The following is a 22,131-nucleotide window of genomic DNA, read 5'->3' as shown; positions in this document are numbered from 1 at the left end:
TCACTAACTCAGAGAGGCTGCTGTCTACATTGAAACCCAATCACTGGCCACTTTAATAAATTAATCACTAGTCACTTTAAACAATGCCACTTTAAATAATGGCACATTAATAATGTTTACATTTCTTACATTACTCATATATGTATATACTGTATTTTATACCATCTATTGCACCTTGCCTATGCCACTCAGCCATCGCTCATCCATATATTTATATGTATATATTCTCATTCACCCCTTTAGATTTGTGTGTATTAGGTAGTTGTTGGGGAATTGTTAGATTACTTGTTAGATATTACTGCACTGTCGGAACTAGAAGCACAAGCATTTCGCTACACTCGCATTAACATCTGCTAACCATGTGGATGTGACCAATAACATTTGATTGAATTTGATTTGATGTGATGGTTCTTTATGTCTGTACATGTTTATAATCCTCATGGTGTGAATAGTGGTTTCCAAAAGGTTATTACCTCCCTAAACCTGAATCTGAAATACATTTATGATCTTTCTTACCACTATTACTTTGGGGTTCTAATCCCCCTCTTTCAAAATCCCCACTGTGAACAAATATTTAACATTCACGAACCTTCACTGTTGGAGCCAGTTTTCATGTCTTTGGTTATGCAAACCTATGATTATTAGATTATACTTCTCATTAAGAATAATGTTGTTTTATTATATATGGGTCATGCCTTGCTTAGTTCATGTGTTCTCTTATGGGTCAATTATTTGAATTACAATATAGCAGTTATGTACTCGGCTCAATTACTTAAAAGTGCATGTGGTCCCACCCCTCCCCTGTGTGACCAGGTGCATATTTGGTAGCCCATATACATTCAGGATGTAAGGCTTACTAGTTATGGCACAAATGTTAGGACGACATGGTTGTTAAAATAAAAAAACAGCGAAGCTTTACTTTGATCACATCTTTTCAGAATCGTTTTATTTGGGTCTTTTTAATTTACCACGTTGATTGGCTCCAGCCAATGGAAGCTTGCTTCATGTACATTGAAAAATAATGCAATTCAACCATTGATGGATGGGGACTAAAATAATGACATTGCCAGTAGTGATGTTAAGGTTTTCAATGTTTTATTGTTGGAGTTTATGGATTTGCATGTGTCTGTGCATTATATGATGCCTGAATAGGAAAGAGGATCTGATCATGCCTATTGGTATTCTGGATAAATTCTTGATCCAAAAAGACACACAACTGTTTTGGGGTTAATTCCACATCTGCTTGCATTGCCTGGTAGTTTATTAGCATGGCATGAAACAACATAAATAATACTATTTAAGTAAAATAAAAATAAACAGTATTATCCTAAATTGAGATGTGAATAAAAATGGTGTTATCACAACAACAACAACAAAATCTTTCAGAATGTCTTTTAATCAAATGTATTTCTTAAAAACCCTTTTTGTATCAGCAGTTGTCACAAAGTGTTTTACAGATACCAGTCTAAAAGCACAAGACCAATCAAATAACCGTGCTCTGAGGGCTGTGCTAAGTGCACATTTAAGAGTACATGTGCCCCTTATTGTTATTTAAGATGTTCCAATGTTCGTAGATGACCAGCAGGGTCAGAATATAACCAGGGTGGCTATAGAGTGGGCAAAAGTTCAACACTCAGGAGTCAATGTCATGTCATTTGTCTTTTTCATAGCCTGAGAGAGACAGAGAGAGAGAGGATCTATTATATAAAGTTATCACAGGTGCACACTATGTAACTCACACACACACAGACAAGGCTTCATAGTTGGTCATAGTTTAGTTTGTCGTAGTTTTTAATTATAGTTTCTAATCATAGTTTGAACATAGTTGGCCATAGTTTCTAATCATAGTTTCTAGTCTGAGAGGTTTGATATAATAAGTGGGTAAAATAGAACCTAAGAGGGTAAAAGCTACTGTCAACAAACAGTAAGAATAAAAACAATGGCTACTGCTCAATGGATAAATAGCCTTTATTTATGAAAACAATTCATAAATATCAGTCTTAAATAATATACAGTACCAGTCAAAAGTTTGGATACACCTACTCATTCTAGGGGTTTTCTTTAATTTTTACTATTTTCTACATGGTAGAATAATAGTGAAGACATCAAAACTATGAAATAACACATATGGAATAATCCAGTAAGCAAAAAAAATGTTCAATAAATCAAAATATATTTTAGATTTTAGATTCTTTGAAGTAGCAACCCTTTGCCTTGATGACAGCTTTGCACACCCTTGACATTCTCTCAACCAGCTTCATGAAGAATGCTTTTCCAACAGTCTTGAAGGAGTTCCCACATATGCTGAGCACTTGTTGGCTGCATTTCCTTCACTCTGCGGTCCAACTCATCCCAAACCATCTCAATTGGGTTGAGGTTGGGTGATTGTGGAGGCCAGGTCATCTGATGCAGCACTCCATCACTCTCCTTGTTGGTCAAATAGCCCTTACACACCCTGGAGGTGTGCTGGGCCTTTGTCCTGTTGAAAAACAAATGATAGTCCGACTTAGCGCGAACCAGATGGGATGGTGTATCGCTGCAGAATGCTGCGGTAGCCATGATGGTTAAGTGTGCCTTGAATTCTAAATAAATCACCAAAACTGTCAGCAGCAAAGCACCCCCACACATCACACCTCCTCCTCCATGCTTCACGGTGGGAACCACACATGCGGAGATCATCTGTTCACCTACTCTGTGTCTCACAAAAAAAATCTTACATTTGGACTCATCAGGCCAAAGGACAGATTTCCACCAGTTTAATGTCCATTGCTCATGTTTCTTGGCCCAAGCAAGTCTCTTCTTCTTATTGGTGTCCTTTAGTAGTGGTTTCTTTGCAGCAAGGCCTGATTCATGCAGTCTGCTCTGAACAGTTGATGTTGAGACCTGTCTGTTACTTGAACTCTGTGAAGCATATTTTGGGGCTTTAATCTGAGGTGCAGTTAACTCTAATGAGCTTATCCTCTGCAGCAGAGGTAACTCTGGGTCTTCCTTTCCTGTGGCGGTCCTCATGAGAGCCAGTTTCATCATAGTGCTTGATGGTTTTTGCGACTGCACTTGAAGAAACTTACAAAGTTCTTGAAATGTTCAGGATTGACTGACCTTCATGTCTTAAAGTAACGATGGACTGCCATTTATCTTAGCTTATTAGAACTGTTCTTGGACTAGGTCTTATAGGGCTATCTTCTGTATACCACCCATACCTTGTCACAACACAACTGATTGGCTCAAAGGCATTAAGAAGGAAAGAAATTCCACAAATGAATATGCATTCCAGTTGACTACCTCATGAAGCTGGTTGAGAGAATGCAAATCTGTCATCAAGTCAAAGGGTGGCTACTTTGAAGAATCTCAAATAAAACATATTTTGATTTGTTTAACACTTTTGTGTTATTTCTTGGTTTTGATGCCTTCACTATTATTCTACAATATAGAAAATAGTCAAAGTAAAGAAAAACCCCGGAATGAGTAGGTGTGTCCAAACTTTTGACTGGTACTGTATGTCTATATACAAACATCACATTGAATATTCAACTCACTTTCAAAAAGCACTATGAGGAAGAAAGGATTCCCAGATGATCGTTTAGATTTTCTGTCTTCAGGATGTTCTGGGCTGATGGCTGTTGGAGAGAGGAGGGGAAGTTGAGTGAGCTGGGCTCTTTTATGGCCCTGCCCCCTGGGAGCCTATCAGCTTGTGACATGATGAGAGAGTGAGCCAGGCCTACCTGTAAGATATTTTGTGATATTTTGTGCTACAAACATACTTCTATTTGAAGAGGTTTTGACCATTCAGGGACCTAATCTCAAACACTCATTAAAACATGAACAAATTATTGTCTACACTAGAAAGAAGGTGAATTTGGGCATATAAATGCTTTTTGACGAGTTATATGCACGCAAATAAAGATGCTTAAAAAGGTGACATTTTTGAGAGATTTTTGGACAATGCAGGGTCCGCCAAGGCCTTGTTATGGATACATGTCTAAAAAGATAGATTGGTATGAGATCTGCTCCCTTTTTGGGGCCCATGGAGGGGAATATTGACCAACTGAGCATCTCAGTGTACAGCTCAATAAACACAATAGGTGTTTTGTTACATTTCAGTCTTCTGTGAAGTATTTAAAGTGTCATATTGGGATGCAAACTCAAAAATGAATACATTTAAATTATATCTGACATATTACTGGTGTCTTCTTTTGAAACAATAACCATGTGTGTGAGGTGTATCCTTTTGTTTCATAGTATATTTGTTTAAGACACAGAAACACAGAAACACTGTGTGCCCCTGATTTAGCTTACTGCTGTAAAAGGTTATTAAAGGGGTAAAATGATCTGTTTATGCCATAAGTAAAGGGCCCATCTTAAAGAGTACAATGACCCTTTCAAATAGGATGGTGTGAGGCCTCTGGTGGTATTTTTTTATTTTTTATTGACTGAGACATCCACTGGACATTCCCCCCGGACATCTCCGCAATATTAAACTATAACACTGTTTTTTACTAAACCTTTATATGGATCATACATATTATTATTACACAATACAACAGTTTTATACCCCAATAAATGTTTATATGTATAATATTTCTTTATAGGAAAGACTGTTTGTTATTATTTTCTTAGAAAAGAAGGCCTTGGGAAGGGCCCTCGTCTGCTTGTAACCCCCACAGCTTGTAACCTGACATCATCTCATGCTACCAGGCCCCACACACTGTCATGGTTCCTCCTGGCACCAGAGGGTGGCAGAGACCGCCTTAGAGACTTTTATTGGACTCAGGTGTGTCTTATTATTTCATGATTGTGTCCCTGTTAAAAGAGGGGTGTTTTCTATGGTACTTGAATTGTTTACTGTGTGGGGTAAACCACTGATTCCTCGTCTGGTCTTTTCGCTGCACCTGGATCCAACCTTATCATGTCACAGCAAGCTTCTGCCACAACGTGGACCAGCAGAGGTCACCCAGATCTGGAATGAGGTAGCCCACCAAGGAGCACTGTAAGGAATTCACGCCCAGAAATCTGCTCCTTTTATTCTCTGTTCCCAACGCACTAGACGACCAGATCTTATAGCCTTTAGCCGTACCCTCAAACTACTCATCCTCTGTTCCTCTGGTGATGTAGAGGTTAACCCAGGCCCTGCATGTCCCCAGGCGGTCTCATTTGTTGACTTCTGTAACCATAAAAGTCTTGGGTTCAAGCATGTTATTAACATCAGAAGCCTCCTCTCTAAGTTTGCTTTATTCACTGCTTTAGCACACTCCGCCAACCCTGATGTCCTAGCCGTGTCTGAATCCTGGCTTAGGAAGACCACCAAAAATTCTGAAATTTCCATCCCCTATTACAACATTTTCCGTCAAGATAGAACTGCTAAAGGGGGTGGAGTTGCAATCTACTGTAGAGATGGCCCGCAGAATTCTGTCATACTATCCAGGTCTATGCCCAAACAGTTCGAGCTTATACTTTTAAAAATCCATCTCTCCAGAAATGAGTCCCTCACTGTTGCCGCTTGCTATAGACCCCCCTCAGCTCCCAGCTGTGCCCTGGACACCATATGTGAATTGATTGCCCCCCATCTATCGTCAGAGTTCGTACTGTTAGGTGACCTAAACTGGGATATGCTTAACACCCCGGCCGTCCTACAATCTAAGCTAGATGCACTCAATCTCACACAAATTATCAATGAACCTACCAGGTACAACCCCAAATCCGTAAACACGGGCACCCTCATAGATATCATCCTGACCAACTTGCCCTCTAAATTACACCTCTGCTGTTTTCAATCAGGATCTGAGCGATCACTGCCTCATTGCCTGCGTCCGTTATGGGTCCACGGTCAAACGACCACCCCTCATCACTGTCAAACACTCCCTAAAACACTTCTGCGAGCAGGCCTTTCTAATCGACCTGGCCTGGGTATCCTGGAAGGATATTGACCTCATCCCGTCAGTAGAGGACGCCTGACTGTTCTTTAAAAGTGCTTTCCTCACCATCTTAAATAAGCATGCCCCTTTCAAAAAATGTAGGACTAGAACAGATATAGCCCCTGGTTCACTCCAGACTTGACTGCGCTTGACCAGCACAAAAGCATCCTGTGGCATACTACATTAGCATCGAATAATCCCCGCAATATGCAACTTTTCAGGGAAGTCAGGAACCAATATACAGTCAGTTAGGAAAGAAAAGTCTAGCTTTTTCAAACAGAAATTTGCATCCTGCAGCACAAATTCCAAAAAATTTTGGGACACTAAAGTCCATGGAGAATAAGAGCTCCACCTCCCAGCTGCCCACTGCACTGAAGCTAGGAAACACTGTCACTACCGATAAATCCACGATAATCGAGAATTTCAAGAAGCATTTCTATATGGCTGGCCATGCTTTCCACCTGGCTACCCCAACCCTGGCCAACAGCTCTGCACCCCCTGCAGGAACTGGCCCAAGCCCCCCGCTTCTCCTTCACCCAAATCCAGACAGCTGATGTTCTGATAGAGCTGCAAAATCTGGATCCCTACAAATCAGCTGAGCTAGACAATCTGGACCCTCTCTTTCTAAAATTATCCGCCGCCATTGTTGCAACCCCTATTACTAGTCTGTTCAACCTCTCTTTCGTATCGTCTGAGATTCCTAAAGATTGGAAAGCGGCCGTGGTCATCCCCCTCTTCAAAGGGGGAGACACTCTAGACCCAAACTGTTACAGACCTATAGCCATCATGCCCTGCCTTTCTAAAGTCTTCGAAAGCCAAGTGAACAAACAGATCACCGACCATTTCGAATCCCACCGTACCTTCTCTGCTATGCAATCTGGTTTCCGTGCTGGTCATGGGTGCAGCTCAGCCACGCTCAATGTCCTGAATGATATCATAACCGCCATCGATAAAAGACAGTACTGTACAGCCGTCTTCGTCGACCTGGCCAAGACTGTCAATCACCGTATTCCTATCGGCACACTCAACAGCCTTGGTTTCTCTAATGACTGCCTCGCCTGGTTCACCAACTAGTTTTCAGATAGAGTTCAATGTGTCAAATCTCTGTATATATCAATGTCGCTCTTGCTGCGGGTGATTCTTTGATCCACCTCTACGCAGACGACACCATTCTGTATACATCTGGCCCTTCATTGGACACTGTGTTAACAAACCTCCAAACGAGCTTCAATGCCATACAACACTCCTTCCGTGGCCTCCAACTGCTCTTAAATGCTAGTAAAACGAAATGCATGCTCTTCAACTGATCGCTGCCCACACCTGCGCTCCCAACTAGCATCACTACTCTGGATGGTTCTTACTTAGAATATGTGGACAACTATAAATACCTAGGTGTCTGGCTAGACTGCTAATGCTCCTTCCAGACTCACATTAAGTATCTCCAATCCAAAATTAAATCTAGAATCAGCTTCCTATTTCGCAACAAAGCCTCCTTCACTCATGCTGCCAAACATACCCTCGTAAAACTGACTATCCTACCAATCCTTGACTTCGGAGATGTCATTTAAAAAATTGCCTCCAACACTCTACTCAGCAAATTGGATGCAGTCAATCACAGTGCCATCCGTTTTGTCACCAAAGCCCCATATACTACTCACCATTGTGACCTGTATGCTCTTGTTGGCTGGTCCACGCTACATATTTGTCGCCAAACCCACTGGCTCCAGGTCATCTATAAGTCTTTGCTAGGTAAAGCTCCACCCTATCTCAGCTCACTGGTCACCAGAGCAACACCCACCCATAGCACGTGTCCCAGCAGGTATATTTCACTGGTCATCCCCAAAGCCAACACCTGCTTTGGCCACCTTTCCTTCCAGTTCTCTGCTGCCAATGACTGGAACGAATTTCAAAAATCACTGAAGTTGGAGACATATCTCCCTCACTAACTTTAAGCATCAGCTGTCAGAGCAGCTTACCGATCGCTGCAGCTGTACAGTACACAGCCCATCTGTAAATAGCCCATCCAACCAACTACCTATCTCATCCCATATTTGTTTTTGTTTTTCTGCTCTTTTGCACACCCGTATTTCTACTTTCTACTCATCTGCACATCTATCACTCCAGTGTAAATTGCTAAATTATAATTACTCAGTCACTATTGGCCTATTTATTGGCTTACCTCCTTACTTCATTTGCACACACTGTATACAGATTTTTCTATTGTGTTATTGACTGTACGTTTGTTTATCCCATGTGTGACTCTGTGTTGTTTTTGTCGCACTGCTTTGTTTTATCTTGGCCAGGTCGCAGTTGTAAATGAAAACTTGTTTTCATCTGGCCTACCTGGTTAAATGAAGGTGAAATCTTTTTTTATTATAATAAAAAGGCAGCAAAAACAGCTCTTCCAAATTTTTGGGAACCTTTGGGCACTTGCCGAGTCCCTCCAAACACGGCATACCCCCAACCCAGGAGGAGCCAATGCCCAGGTCTCATCACCCAGTGCTACAGACGTCGTTGTGGTTCCTCCAGGGAACCTGCACCAGGAACCCAAGATCCCAGCCACCTGAGTGGTATGACAGCCACCTGGGAGGATGCAAGGGTTTCCTCACTCAGTTTTCTCTGGTGTTCGAGCAACAGTCCTCCTCGTTCCACACTGATCAGGCCATGATCGCCTACATTATCTCTCGGGCAAGGCCCTGGCGTGGGCAATGGCGGTGTGGGAACAGCAGCCACCATCTTGCAGATCCATAGGAGCTTTTCAATGCCAAGCTGGGACGAGTCTTTGACCACCCAGTCCGCGGACGATAAGCGGCCAGCCAACTGTTCAACCTCCGCCAAGGAGCCAGACCAGTGGCTGACTTCGCCATTGAGTTCGGCACCCTCGCCACCGAGAGTGGGTGGAATACTGAGGCACTGGTTATCGCTTTCCACCAGGGTCTGTCTAACGCCATCAAAGACTAACTGCCGCTCGGGAACTGGGAGAGAACCTCAAGTCCCTGATAATGCTGGCAATCAGGATTGACAACCGGGAACGGGTGAGACGGCGCCCTTTTGACACCACTCCAGCATTCCGGTTTCCTGAGCACCCCAAGCTCACCGAGCCTAGCATGGATGATCCCATGCAGCTGGGTCGCACACGTCTGAGCCCACAGGAGCGTGACAGGCGAATGCGAAGAGGCTGCTGCCTCTATGGTGGAGGTCTCGGGCATCTTCATGTTACCAGCCCAGAGCTGACGGGAAACACCAGGGCATGCCAGGACAGGGGGAAACCCTGACAAGCTGTACAGTTACCTCCCGGCTACCCAGTCTGTTACTACCTGCTACCCTGCACTGGGACAACCGTCAGCACCAGATTCAGGCCTTTGTGGACTCCAGGGCCACGGATAATTTCATTGATCAAGACTTTGCCAGAGTTACAGATCCCCTGCGTGGAATGTCCCATCCCTCTGCAGATTCAAGCCGTCGATGGACGCACCATTTGCTCCGGTCAAGTGGAATATCAGACCAAGCCCATTCTACTGCAGTTTGGGGTGAGCCACTCAGACTTAGTTTCTGTTCATCACTGCTCCCGAGAACCCCCTTATACTAGGGTACCACTGGCTAGCGCTACATAACCCACTAGTTTCCTGATCCACGGGACACCTACTAGACTGTGGTAAGGACTGTCAGACTAAATGTCTAAGACCTCACCAAGAGCCTCGCCGTGTCCTCCTGCATCCCTTGAAGACCAAGACTTTTCCGCTCTCCCTCCCGAATACTTCGATCTCCGGGTGGCCTTCAGTAAGAGGCAGGCTGCCACCCTTCCCCTCATCGTCCTTACGATTGTGCCATAGAACTCCTACCTGACGGCAAGACTGTCTGGGATTACCCTGAGTGGGCAGGGGAAAACAATTAGTTGTTATTGGCAGAGGTTTTGAATTATCTTTCTTATTGGTCTAACTCATTTACTGCCTGGTGACGTCAGCAGGCTGGCCAAAACTCCATTCTACCAAACCAGGCAAAAATTTCAGCCGTTTTTTTCATACAGCTGTTAATCTAAAAAGGCATCACCATAATTTTCACAGTATTAGTCCAACCCCATAGCGTGGAAATATCTGTAAAACACAGGCAAATCACAATTTTGAGTGCACTGAGCCTTAACTGTATTTAAAATACAATTAATTATGTATTCTGTGTATTTGAGTATTTTTTGAATAAAGTACATGCCAATACATTCCACAAGTTCTTTTCCAAATACATTCCAATATTCAACTACATGTATTTTCAAAGGAGCTTTGTCTAAATACTTACTTCGAAAAATTTAAAAAAGGACCATGCCTCAGGACTACCTGGCCTGATGACTCCTTACTGTCCCCAGTCCACCAGGTCATGCTTCTGCTCCAGTTTCAACTGTTCTGCCTGCGGATATGGAACCTTTACCTGTTCACCGGACGTGCTACCGGACAGAAAAGGGGTTGTCTTGGCCAACTCCTGAACCTTTTTAGTGAGGCTGCTTCAGTGTTTTCTTAAATGGCATTAGAAGAGCAGACACTAACTGTATAATATAAATCCAAAAATACTGTAACATTTTTGTCCTTGAGTTTATGACCTTATGTCTCTCACATCTGCATGTTAACAATAAATGTTCTCATTTATTATTCAATATGAATATTTAGTGTAATTTATAAGCAGAATTTTTACTGGTGTGGTCAAACACTTTCACCGTAACAGCAGGTGGCAGCGTCGCTTCGAAACTGCCTCCAGTGTTTCACACAGAAAGAAGAAGTCGGACTTCCTGTTAACTTCCGTAAACAAAATGCTAGTTAGCTAATTCAAAATGATGAACATGATAACATGTAATGCTTCAAGTTGATCACTTTATGGTAAGTAGCCAATTAATTCGCAAAATACCCATAGGCAACAGCCAGAATTGTATCAGTTACAAAAATCTTGCCAAGCAATAACTTTGCACGGCTTGTTTTGACATTGGCTAACTTGCTAATGTTTGTAACTGTTGTACGTTAGCTACACTCCGTTGTATACTCTTAGTTTTATCTAGATTGTATAATTTGAATTGCTTTACAATAAAAAAGAAGTTTGCTAATGTTGGCTGGCTAGCTAGCTATTTAGCGTTGTTTTGTTTAGTTAACTTAGCTAGCTTTAAAGAATGACAGGTATAGTTAGAGCTTGCTGCTTGTGAATGAAGTGCAGCAATATTGTTTCTTTAAAAAGCATTAAACCTTTTGCAACTGATTCAGCTTCACTACCAAGCTAATTTGCTAGATAAGTATTGCTAATCAAACCCATGAACTATGATGTGCAGTAGAGGGATTTTTGATTTGTCATTGAGGTCTTGTTACCTTCATAGCATGTTGATTCAAAGGATTTTCCCCCACCATCTCGATGTCTCATGGAAATGCCAACTCGTTAACTTCTCTCACTGGAAGAAATGGAGAACTGCTGGAGTGTTCAAAAACAGAGACAAATGGAGCCTCTGCAACAGACAGAGTGCTGCCAGTGAGAATTGATGGAGGTCCTGGCGTAAGAGGCCGAGAGCCAGTTATAAAAAAGCTGGGTACCAGCAGCACTGCCTTCATTGGACCTGTATGCTGTCCTCCTAAGGCAGTCCAGAGAGCTCCCAAACCCCCAAAAGTAAGGAAACTTTCCAAACCTAACATTGAAGAGACACTGAGTGAGTTCTACAAAGAGCTTGAGGAGATTGATCCAAAAGACTGCGTTGACAGTAGCACGGCCAAAAATGAAGGCTCAGTTGAATTACTCACCGCTCAGAACCCACCACCTGCAAGAGAAGGGTCAAACGCAAGCCATGGCCATAAGCAACCTAATCACGTACCTTGCCCACACTGGTATGACAACGAGCCATACCAGCCCAGGAGACCGATACCTAGGGGGCCCAGCTATGGTCCCTACTCAGATCATAATCACTGGCAACCTCCCCCACCTTTCCACAGTCAGCCATACTACAGGTTCCACAGACCTCCCCACCGCTTCCTGCCACCACCTCCAATCCCCTGCCTCCCGCCACCACCTCCCGCAGACCACCGGTATCACCCCCAACGAGAGGGCTCCCAGCAGGTCCCACCTTTTCGCAGGTTCCCTGTCCCTGATGGGTACAGGAACTCTCCAGACTTGGATGGCCATGGCTTTCCCCCACAGCACTCTAACAACAGAGACAGAGGGGGCTACGGTTGGAGAGATGACAAGTATGACCAGCAGGGTAATGACCAGCCTTATAACCAGCAAGGTTCTTCTGAATGGCAGCAGAGGTTTGACAGAGGACCTGAGCCACCTCAGCCAGAGGATCAGCACCAACCACCAGAAGATAAAACATATGACTATGATCCTTCTCTGGTTCTCATTCTGATGAGGGGAGCCCCGGGATCTGGGAAATCAACACTGGCCAGGTATGTTTTTATCAGGGAAACATTGTTGGTTAACTAACAAGCTATAAAAGGTTTAGAACAAGTATATAGACATTTTATGAATCAGTAATAAAACAGTTGTAAATGTGTCTTTTTCAAGCATCAAAATTACAATCGCACAATTTCAACCAATAAGTCATACGTTAACTGTTTACTCATGTTTGAATGAATTTACTTCTATTTTAAAAGCATTTGTTTTGAGCCATTGCATGTGTGTTTCTCCAGGGAACTGCTGTCGACAGGCTCCAGTGGGCAGGTTCTGAGTACAGATGACTACTTCTCCCAGGAAGAAGGCTACTGTTACGATCCCAGTCTGCTGGGGGCCGCACACCACTGGAACCAGAACCGAGGTTGGCTCTATAGCAGTGTCTTAATAAATTTGTTTGATTTTCTTTTGATGAAGTAGTAATAAATGAGGTCCATTGTTGCTATTGTTTTCAAATATATTTTTTAAGGTATTCTGATTTTATTGAACACATACAGAATGACAGTGGGAAAGAGATTTGTTTAAGGGCAGTAGACCTGATTCAAACCTATGCCGATACAGTAGACGCGTTTTGGAAGCTGAGGCATTAATGCTAGACCAACCAGGCCACCATCGTTGCTATTAATATTATATATTGTTTGATTGGATATGTTTCATTTATTATCTTGTTTGTTTTGTAAACATGTAAAAAAGGAGTGTATAAATGATTTTGCCTCAATGCTTTGTATTCTTTCAGCCCAAGAAGCCATGTATAAATGCTGTTCTCCTGTCATTATTGATAACACAAATATGCAAGCATGGGAAATGAAGCCATATGTTAAACTGGTATGTTTATCCTGTTATATTGTCTTTTTTGCAGACAGTATTTTTCAGTTATCAAAAATCTACCCATTTGATGTACATTTTAATAAATATGATGAATACTTATTTCTCATCATGCAGGCCTTGGAGAGAGGATACAGTATCAACTTTCATGAGCCTCACACCAGCTGGAAATTTGATCCCGTCGAGTTAGAGAAGTAAGTCTGTCCATGATTGTCTGCATTAAAAGATACTATCGTCATGTAAGATGCTATGTATTTAGAGAATATACATTATACAAATTATATACGGTACATCGTAGGGAGTTCACTCACTGCTCTAGAATGCAGGGGAAAACAGGTCAATTCAAGAGGGTGCTACTAACTTAATGTCAAAACGTAGTTTTCTTTTCCTCATGTCATCATAAATCAAATACAATTATTAATTAGATTGTTCTCTACAGTATTAGAATCTTACTATGCTTGTACTAACAGTGTTGATGAAATAGGAACATTAGTTTGTTGTGACCGTTTCTAGTTTAGACTGTGCTGCTCTTCGTTGTATCTCTTCCATTTTCAGCATTAGGTGTTTCCGCGCTTTGAACTAATCAAAATCAACTTTACACCCTCGTTAGTTTCATCTCCAGATCATTGGCTTTAACCACGATCAATCTATGTTGAGAGGGGCTGTTATGGCGATTTAAATGGCCACACCAGCAGAAATCCACTTTTTCGAGCTGAAAGATGATGGCCAGAGTTTACCCATGATGTACAACGATTTATGTCAAAAGGTCATTTTTGTCAAAGTATGATATATTTGGCCTTAACGTGGGAAATCTGAAGTGAGACATTCGTGGTAATCCGTATCAATGCCGTGTCTTCCTATGAAAGTTATAGGTGGGTCTAATGCTGATTGGTTAAAAGCGCATTCCAGCTGGTATCTATTCCACAAATTACAACCGGCTAAATCTATGATGTTAAAATGCCTATTTACTCTGTTCCATCTGACTGCGCAATCCACTGTCTCATCAACCCAGCCAGGCAAGTTATAAACTTGATCTCTACTATAAAAAGCATCTAGACATTATCTCACATTTTTTAAGACTAACATTTAGTTTTCAACAGAGGAAATTTGTATCAACCTTTGTCTGTCTCTGACATTTGCAACATTGTTTCAATATTCAAATTCGATCTCCAGCTGTCCCATAGCAATGAGCGTGTAGGAGTCCGGACGAGATATGCAGGCAGCGTTTCTCAGCAAGTCGAAATCATGAATCAGCTGGCTTCATTTTTATGGATATATACAAAGAACTGTCAATTGAAAAAAGGTTTAACAAAAAGAAGTGCAGCTAGTTTGCAGTCTTTGCAGCTTCATTTGGAAGTTATTGTGTTAACTGTGTTGTTGGCTAGCTCCTTTAAACAATAGTGTTCTGACGAGAGAGCACATTTTATATTCGAGGCAATATCGCACCTCAATAGTTCATTGTTATTGATGTATCCCAAAAAAATTCACTAGAAAACAGCTTAAACAAACACAAATGCAGCTACTGATATTCTGGCTGCATTGTTTGACATGACTAAGTTAGCTGTAGTTGGCTAACTAGCAAGCAAGGGATAAGAACGTTGCCAGCCAGTATGGCAATGGAACATTTAGAACGAACGACTGGATCGCGTCCATAGATGCAGAACAAAAAGACTGAACGACTGAGTCGCGTCTCTGGCAACCCAAACCAATAGAACGAACGACCACCCGGCTTGGATAGCAACCCTATATTTGTATCGGGACTAAATCTTGTGGAAGGATTAAATAGTATGAATAAATGCATCAACGTTTTTAAAGAAAATATGTCAATGATTATTTGAATATGTTGGTAACCCATTGTATAAAAGTCATAATGCCCTTGAAGCCAGTGTTTGGAGGATATATTGGCACGGTTTGCCAATATATCCTTCAAGCACCTGTGCCAATATATCCTCCAAACGGTTTCTTGGGCATTATCACTTAAATGAAACGGCACCCACGGAAGAAAAACCTTATCTATGTTGTTGTGCTGTTACATATTTGTATTGGTGTTTCGTATCCGATGCCCAGGGTGTTACATGTCATTTGCGGTGTGCATCATGGGCAAAGTTGTAGTAGCCCATCATTTCACTTCCCCTGTGAGAACCATGAGCACGTACTGACTTGGCTTTGCTGTACTGAAGCCTACCAGCAGCCTACCTACTAAAGGATGCGCCTTAGCTAGCTACACTGACACCTGTCTGTGCCCTATTTGTTGATATTTATCCACTCCATGTGGAAATCACCACAACGTTCCTTCCCACCCCCAATTTATGAATATGTATTGTAATGAATATACATTACAATACATAATAGCCTGCATCATTCTTCGGAGGTAGAACGTTAACCAACATTTCCGCTCTAGGACTAGATAGATCGAAATAGGAGCGGTAACTTCCTCTGGAGGGGTCCTTTTAAAGGGAAAGACTCGGAAATACACCATGAGAACTGGAACAGATCACTTTCGCGGAGGGTAGATGTTGAAATTTAGTCTGTTAGCTTTGTAAATGAATATACTGTGTGTATAGAAACCGTGCATTCGGAAAGTACAGCCATATTCTAAAATGGATTAAATAAAATGCCCTCATCAATCTACACTGTACCCCGTAATGACAATGCGAAAACAGGTTTTTTGAAATTTTTTACAAATTATACCTTATTTATATAAGTATTCAGACCCTTTGCTATGACACTAGAAATTGAGCTCAGGTGCATCCTGTTTCCATTGATCATCCTTGATGTTTCTTCAACTTGATTGGAGTCCACATGTGGTAAATTCTATTGATTGGGCATGAGTTGGAAAGGCACACCTGTCTATATAAGGTCCCACAGTTGACAGTGCATGTCAGAGCAAAAACCAAGCCATGAGGTCGACGGAATTGTCCATAGAGCTCCGAGACAGGATTGTGTCGATGCACAGATCATGGGAAGGGTACCAAAACATTTCTGCAGCATTGAAGGTCCCCAAGAACACATTGGCCACCATCATTCTTAAATATAAGAAGTTTCGAACCTCCAAGACTCTACCTAGCCATGGCTGCCCCAAACTGAGTAATCGGGGGAGAAGGGCCTTGGTCAGGGAGGTGACCAAGAACCCAATGGTCACTCTGACAGAGCTCCAGAGTTCCTCTGTGGAGATGGGAGAACCTTCCAAAAGGACAATCATCTCTGCAAAACTCCACCAATCAGGCCTTTATGGTAGAGTGGCCAGACGGAAGCCACTCCTCAGTAAAAGGCACATGACAGCCTGCTTGGAGTTTGCCAAAAGGCACCTAAAGGACTCTCTGACCATGAGAAACAAGATTATATGGTCTGATGAAACCAAGATTGAACTATTTGGCCTAAAATGCCAAGCGTCACGTCTGGAGGAAAACTGGCACCATCCATCATGCTGTGGGGATGTTTTTCAGCGGCAGGGACTGGGAGACTTGTCAGGATCGAGGCAAAGATGAACGGCGCAAAGTACAGAGGAGATCCTTGATGAAAACCTTCTACAGAGCGCTCAGGACCTCAGACTGGGGCGAATGTTCATCTTCCAACAGGACAACGACAATAAGCACACAGCCTAGACATCGCAGGATTGGCTTCGTGACAAGTCTCTGAATGTCCTAGAGTGGGCCAGCCAGAGCCCAGACTTGAACTCGATGTAACATCTCTGGAGATACCTGAAAATAGCTGTGCAGCGATGCTCCCCATCGAACCTGACAGAGCTTGAGTGGATCTGCAGAGAAGAATGGGAGAAACTCCCCAAATACAGGTGTCAAGCTTCTAGCGTCATACCCAAGTAGACTCAAGGCTGTAAACATTGCCAAAGGTGCTTCAACAAAGTACTGAGTAAAGGGTCTGAATACTTATGTAAATGCTATTTCCGTGTTTTTTATTTATTTATGAATTTGTAAACCTGTTTGTTTTGTCATTATGGGGATTGTGTAGATTGGGGGGGTGACTATTTAATCCACTTTAGAATAAGGTTGTTGGATTCTTGGTTAAACTTGGAACATTGCTATCCTAGAGACATGATCCATCAGAAGTAAGACTAGTATCTGAGGGGTGATAGAGACAGAAGTTAATGGTGATCTGTAGGAGCCAGATAGCTTTGGAATGTGCTGGGTAGACGGGAGGAAGTCACAGGATTGCTATAGGTAATACGGGTGGAGATCTTTGGATTAGGCATCAAGGGGGTTGAGGTCAGATCACCTTAAGGGAGAAGGATTGGTTTATTACCCCATCACTTCGTCTTCCTATCAAACCATAAAAGATGTAAGGATTTGAGAGAAGGAGTACCTAAATTGGAGTGGTGGTGGTAGAAACATGTTTTGTCTAATGCAGCTGTATTGATTCTCTGGAAAGATTTAAACTTGGTTAAGCTTTCATAGTGTCCGTTGAGTTTTTTACTCTGAGAATTAGAACCTAACAGTTGTAACGTAACAAAGTGAAGGGGTCTGAATACTTTCCAAATATAAACTACTGTTAAAAGTTTGGGGTCACTTAGAAATGTCCTTGTGTTTTAAAGAAAATCACTTTTTTTGTTTTCGTCCATTAATAATAACTCATGTGTCAGAAATACAGTGTAGACATTTAATGTTATAAATGACTATTGTAGCTGGAAACGGCAGATTTTTAATGGGATATCTACTTAGGTGTACAGAGGCCCATTATCAGCAACCATCACTCCTGTATTCCAATGGCACGTTGTGTTAGCTAATCCTAGTTTATCATTTTAAAAAGGCTAATTGATCATTAGAAAACCCTTTTGAAATTATGTTAGCATAGCTGAAAACTCCAGGATGTTGGCCTTCTAGGCAGAGTTGCGAAGAAAAAGCCATATCTCAGACTGGCCAATAAAAACAAAAGATTAAGATGGGCAGAAGAACACAGACACTTGACAGAGAGATGGCTTTTTCTTTGCAACTCTGCCTAGAAGGCCAGCATCCCGGAGTCGCCTCTTCACTGTTGACTTTGAGACTGGTGTTTTGCGGGTTTGGACTTCATTCAACGTTTATGAAAATATGTCAATTCAATAGAGAATTGCATCAGAAAAACAATTGGTGGGTCATCATAGTGCTCTCTGACTTGTGGTCAGACTGATTACATCTGATTACAAAAAAAAATGAATCAGTTACGTTACCAGCAAAAAATATTGTAAATAGATTACAGATACTTTTGAAAAACTACATGATTACTTATTGTATTACTTTTAAATTCAGAAAGGATGTTTGTGAAAAAATCCATGATGACACTTTTGTTTTCTCAATGACATTCAATTCAGCATTGAAAAAGGCGCAAGTTTAAGTTTGTTCCACCTGAGCCAGTCTGACCACAACTCAGAGACCAGTATGACGACACACACAATTGTTTTTCTGATGCAATTCTCTATTGAATGGACATATTTGTATAAACCTTGAATGAGACTCATTTTCTAGGTGAACACCCTATAATTGAATGCCTGTTTTATATGTTTTGCATGAAGACATACTTCATAGCTTATTTATAGAACAAATCGTATGTAGAGCAGAAGAAACCTCCCAATACACCCGTCCTTCCCCCCTCCAGGAGAAACAAGCACAGTGTGTCAAGGGAGAAGATTGGGCAGATGCTGGAGCGGTTTGAGCTGCCCATGTCCTTGGACATTGTGATGAACTCCCAGGAGCCTTTTAGACCCACAAGGCATCCCTCACAGCAGCAGAGACACAGCAGGGCCAACCACTCAGACTTCCACTAGTCCCTATGTCCTGGTGTGTATTCATTAGTGCACACCATAGCAAAATGTTCTTCACTTTCGCGAAGGAAAACAAAAGCAAGTCTTTCTTATTGGACAAGTTTAAGTAGTCCCTCCCCGTTTCTGCTTTTTTCCCCCTAGTAAATACAACGCTGATGACTATCAACCAACCACTCTCTGCTTTTGGGTTTGAAAAACAACTAAACAACAGTCAATGATCAGAGACAGAGCTGTATTACTATTTTTTTTAAATGATACTACCAGCATTTTACAGGATTGTTACTGTATTTGATTTATACTGGCAGAATTTAAACCTATTTTTGTGAAAATAACATTTTCAGTGGCACTAAAGTCACTTTTTTCTATGCATTTCAACTGTATAAATTACAGTACCAGTCAAAAGTTTGGACACACCTACTCATTCAAGGGTTTTTATTTATTTTTACTATTTTCTCCATTGTAGAATAATAGTGAAAACATCAAAACTATGAAATAATACATATGGAATCATGTAGTAACCAAAAAAGTGTTAAACAAATCAAAATATATTTTAGATTTTAGATTCTTCAAAGTAGCCATTCTTTACCTTGGTGGCAGCTTTGCACACTCTTGGCATTCTCTCAACCAGCTTCACCTGGAATGCTTTTCCGACAGTCTAGAAGGATTTCCCACATATGCTGAGCATTTCTTGGCTGCTTTTCCTTCACTCTGAGGTCCAACTCATCCCAAACCATCTCAATTGGGTTGAGGTCGGTGTGATTGTGGAAGCCAGGTCATCTGATGCAGCACTCCATCACTCTCCTTGTTGGTCAAATAGCCCTTATACAGCCTGGAGGTTTGTTGGATCATTGTCCTGTTGAAAAACAAATGATGGTCCAACGAAGCGCAAACCAGTTGGGATGGCGTATCGTTGCAGAATGCTGTGGTAGCCATGCTGGTTAAGTGTGCCTTGAATTCTAAATAAATCAGTGTCACCAGCAAAGCACCATCACACCTCCTCCTCCGTGCTTCACGGTGGGAACCACACATGCAGAGATCATCCGTTCACCTACTCAGTGTCTCACAAAGACACGGCGGTTGGAACCAAAAATCTACAATTTGGGCTCATTAGACCAAAGGACAGATTTCCACTGGTTTAATGGCCATTGCTCGTGTTTCTTGACTCAAGCAATTCTCTTCTTATTATTATTGGTGTCCTTTAGTAGTGGTTTCTTTGCAGTAATTTGACCATGAAGGCCTGATTCACGCAGTCTCCTCAGAACAGTTGATGTTGAGATGTGTCTGTTACTTGAACTCTGAGAAGCATTTATTTGGGCTGCAATTTCTGAGGCTGGTAACTCTAATGAACTTATCCTCTGCAGCAGAGGTAACTCTGGGTCTTCCTTTCCTGTGTCGTTCCTCATGAGAGCTAGTTTCATCACAGCGCTTGATGGTTTTTGTGACTGAACTTTAAGAAACTTTCAAAGTTCTTGAAATTTTCTGTATTGACTGACCTTCATGTCTTAAATGAATGATGGACTGTCGTTTCTCTTTGCTTATTTGAGCTGTTCTTGCCAATATATGGACTGGGTCTTTTACCAGATAGGGTTATCTTCTATATACCACCCCTACCTTGTCACAACAAAAGTGATTGGCTCAAACGCATTAAGAAGGAAAGAAATTCCACAAATGAATGTTTAACAAGGCACACCTGTTAATTGAAATGCATTCCAGGTGACTACCTCATGAAGCTGGTCATCAAGGCAAAGGGTGGTTTCTCAAATATAAAATATATTTAGATTTGTTTAACGCTTTTTTGGTTACTACATGATCCCATATGTGTCATTTCATAGTTTTGATGTCTTCACTATTATTCTGCAATGTAGAAAATAGTAGGTGTCCAAATGTTTGACTGGTAGTATATACATTTCTTAATTCCATTATCTAAAAGTAAAATATGTGTCCATTTTTAGATACTACTGCACTGTTGGAGCTAGGAACACAAGCATTTCGTTACACCCGCAATAACATCTGCTAAATATGTGTATGAGACCAATAGTTTGATTAGATTTTTTACTTGTACATTTGTCATTAAAAATTGTTAAATGTGTGTTGTGTTCTTCAAATCTATCCTGCATGTTGGGGGGGGGGTCTTACCCTTTTCATATGTAATATACAGTTGAAGTCGGAAGTTTACATACACCTAAGCCAAATACATTTAAACTCAGTTTTTCACAATTCCTGACATTTAATCCTAGTAAAAATTCCCTTACTTAGGTCAGTTAGGATCACCACTTTTTCAGTTCTGCCCACAAATGTTCTATAGGATTGAGGTCAGGGCTTTGTGATGGCCACTCCAATACCTTAACTTTGTTGTCCTTAAGCTATTTTGCCACAACTTGGGGTCATTGTCCATTTGGAAGACCCATTTGCGACCAAGCTTTAACTTCCAGACTGATGTCTTGAGATGTTGCTTCAATATATCCACATAATTGTCCTCCCTCATGATGCCATCTATTTTGTTTAGTGCACCAGTCCCTCCTGCAGCAAAGCAACCCCACAAGATGATGCTGCCACCCCCGTGTTTCACGGTTGGGATGGTGTTCTTCGGCTTGCAAGTCTCCCCCTTTTTCCTCCAAACATAACAATGGTCATTATTGCCAAAGTTCTATTTTTGTTTCATCAGACCAGAAGACATTTCTCCAAAAAGTACAATCTTTGTCCCCATTTGCAGTTGCAAACCGTAATCTGGCTTTTTTATGGCGGTTTTGGAGCAGTGGCTTCTTCCTTGCTGAGCGGCCTTTCAGGATATGTCGATATAGGACTCATTTTACTGTGGATATAGATACTTTTGTACCTGTGTCCTCCAACTTCACAAGGTCCTTTGCTGTTGTTCTGGGATTGATTTGCACTTTTCGCACCAAAGTACGTTCATCTCTACGGGACAGAACGCGTGTCCTTCCTGAGCTGTATGACGGCTGCGTGGTCCCATGGTGTTTATACTTGCGTACTATAGTTTGTACAGATGAACGTGGTACGTTCATGCGTTTGGAAATTTCTCCCAAGGATGAACCAGACTTTTCTGAGGTCTTGGCTGATTTCTTTTGATTTTCCCATGATGTCAAGCAAAGAGGCACTGAGTTTGAAGGTAGGCCTTGAAATACATCCACAGGTACATCTCCAATTGACTCAAATTATGTCAAATTAGCCTATCAGAAGCTTCTAAAGCCATGACATAATTTTCTGGAATAT

The 22,131-nt window shown here is 41.7% G+C and overlaps 1 protein-coding gene and 1 long non-coding RNA gene across 2 annotated transcripts; one reads left to right on the top strand and one right to left on the bottom strand.

The window, feature by feature from the left end:
- Window positions 1-1,380: 1,380 nt before the first annotated feature.
- LOC106580639 (uncharacterized) lies at window positions 1,381-11,347 on the bottom strand. The gene is made up of 4 exons (XR_001322926.3): window positions 11,252-11,347; window positions 9,603-9,781; window positions 3,537-3,617; window positions 1,381-1,671 (listed from the first exon to the last, which is right to left on the bottom strand). It is a non-coding gene; the product is annotated as an uncharacterized LOC106580639 (long non-coding RNA).
- On the top strand, window positions 11,295-20,989 carry LOC145850177 (uncharacterized). Its single transcript, XM_014161905.3, has 5 exons — window positions 11,295-12,316; window positions 12,560-12,684; window positions 13,057-13,145; window positions 13,263-13,339; window positions 18,735-20,989. Exons 1-5 carry the CDS (start codon window positions 11,295-11,297, stop codon window positions 18,901-18,903), a joined length of 1,482 nt encoding a protein of 493 aa, XP_014017380.1. The 3' UTR covers window positions 18,904-20,989.
- Window positions 20,990-22,131: the final 1,142 nt, after the last annotated feature.

Source organism: Salmo salar, chromosome 20, assembly GCF_965601325.2.
Source record: "Salmo salar chromosome 20, fSalSal1, whole genome shotgun sequence".
Taxonomy (NCBI): Eukaryota; Metazoa; Chordata; class Actinopteri; order Salmoniformes; family Salmonidae; genus Salmo; species Salmo salar.
This window is presented reverse-complemented; position numbering and strand designations above follow the sequence as displayed.

Bases quoted from the DNA above. Each gene is read 5' to 3' on its own strand.
- LOC145850177 (XM_014161905.3), top strand. From the start codon at position 11,295: ATGTCTCATGGAAATGCCAACTCGTTAACTTCTCTCACTGGAAGAAAT. The intron at 12,317-12,559 runs GTATGTTTTTAT...GTGTTTCTCCAG, and splicing joins GGGAAATCAACACTGGCCAG to GGAACTGCTGTCGACAGGCT. The intron at 12,685-13,056 runs GTTGGCTCTATA...GTATTCTTTCAG, and splicing joins CCACTGGAACCAGAACCGAG to CCCAAGAAGCCATGTATAAA.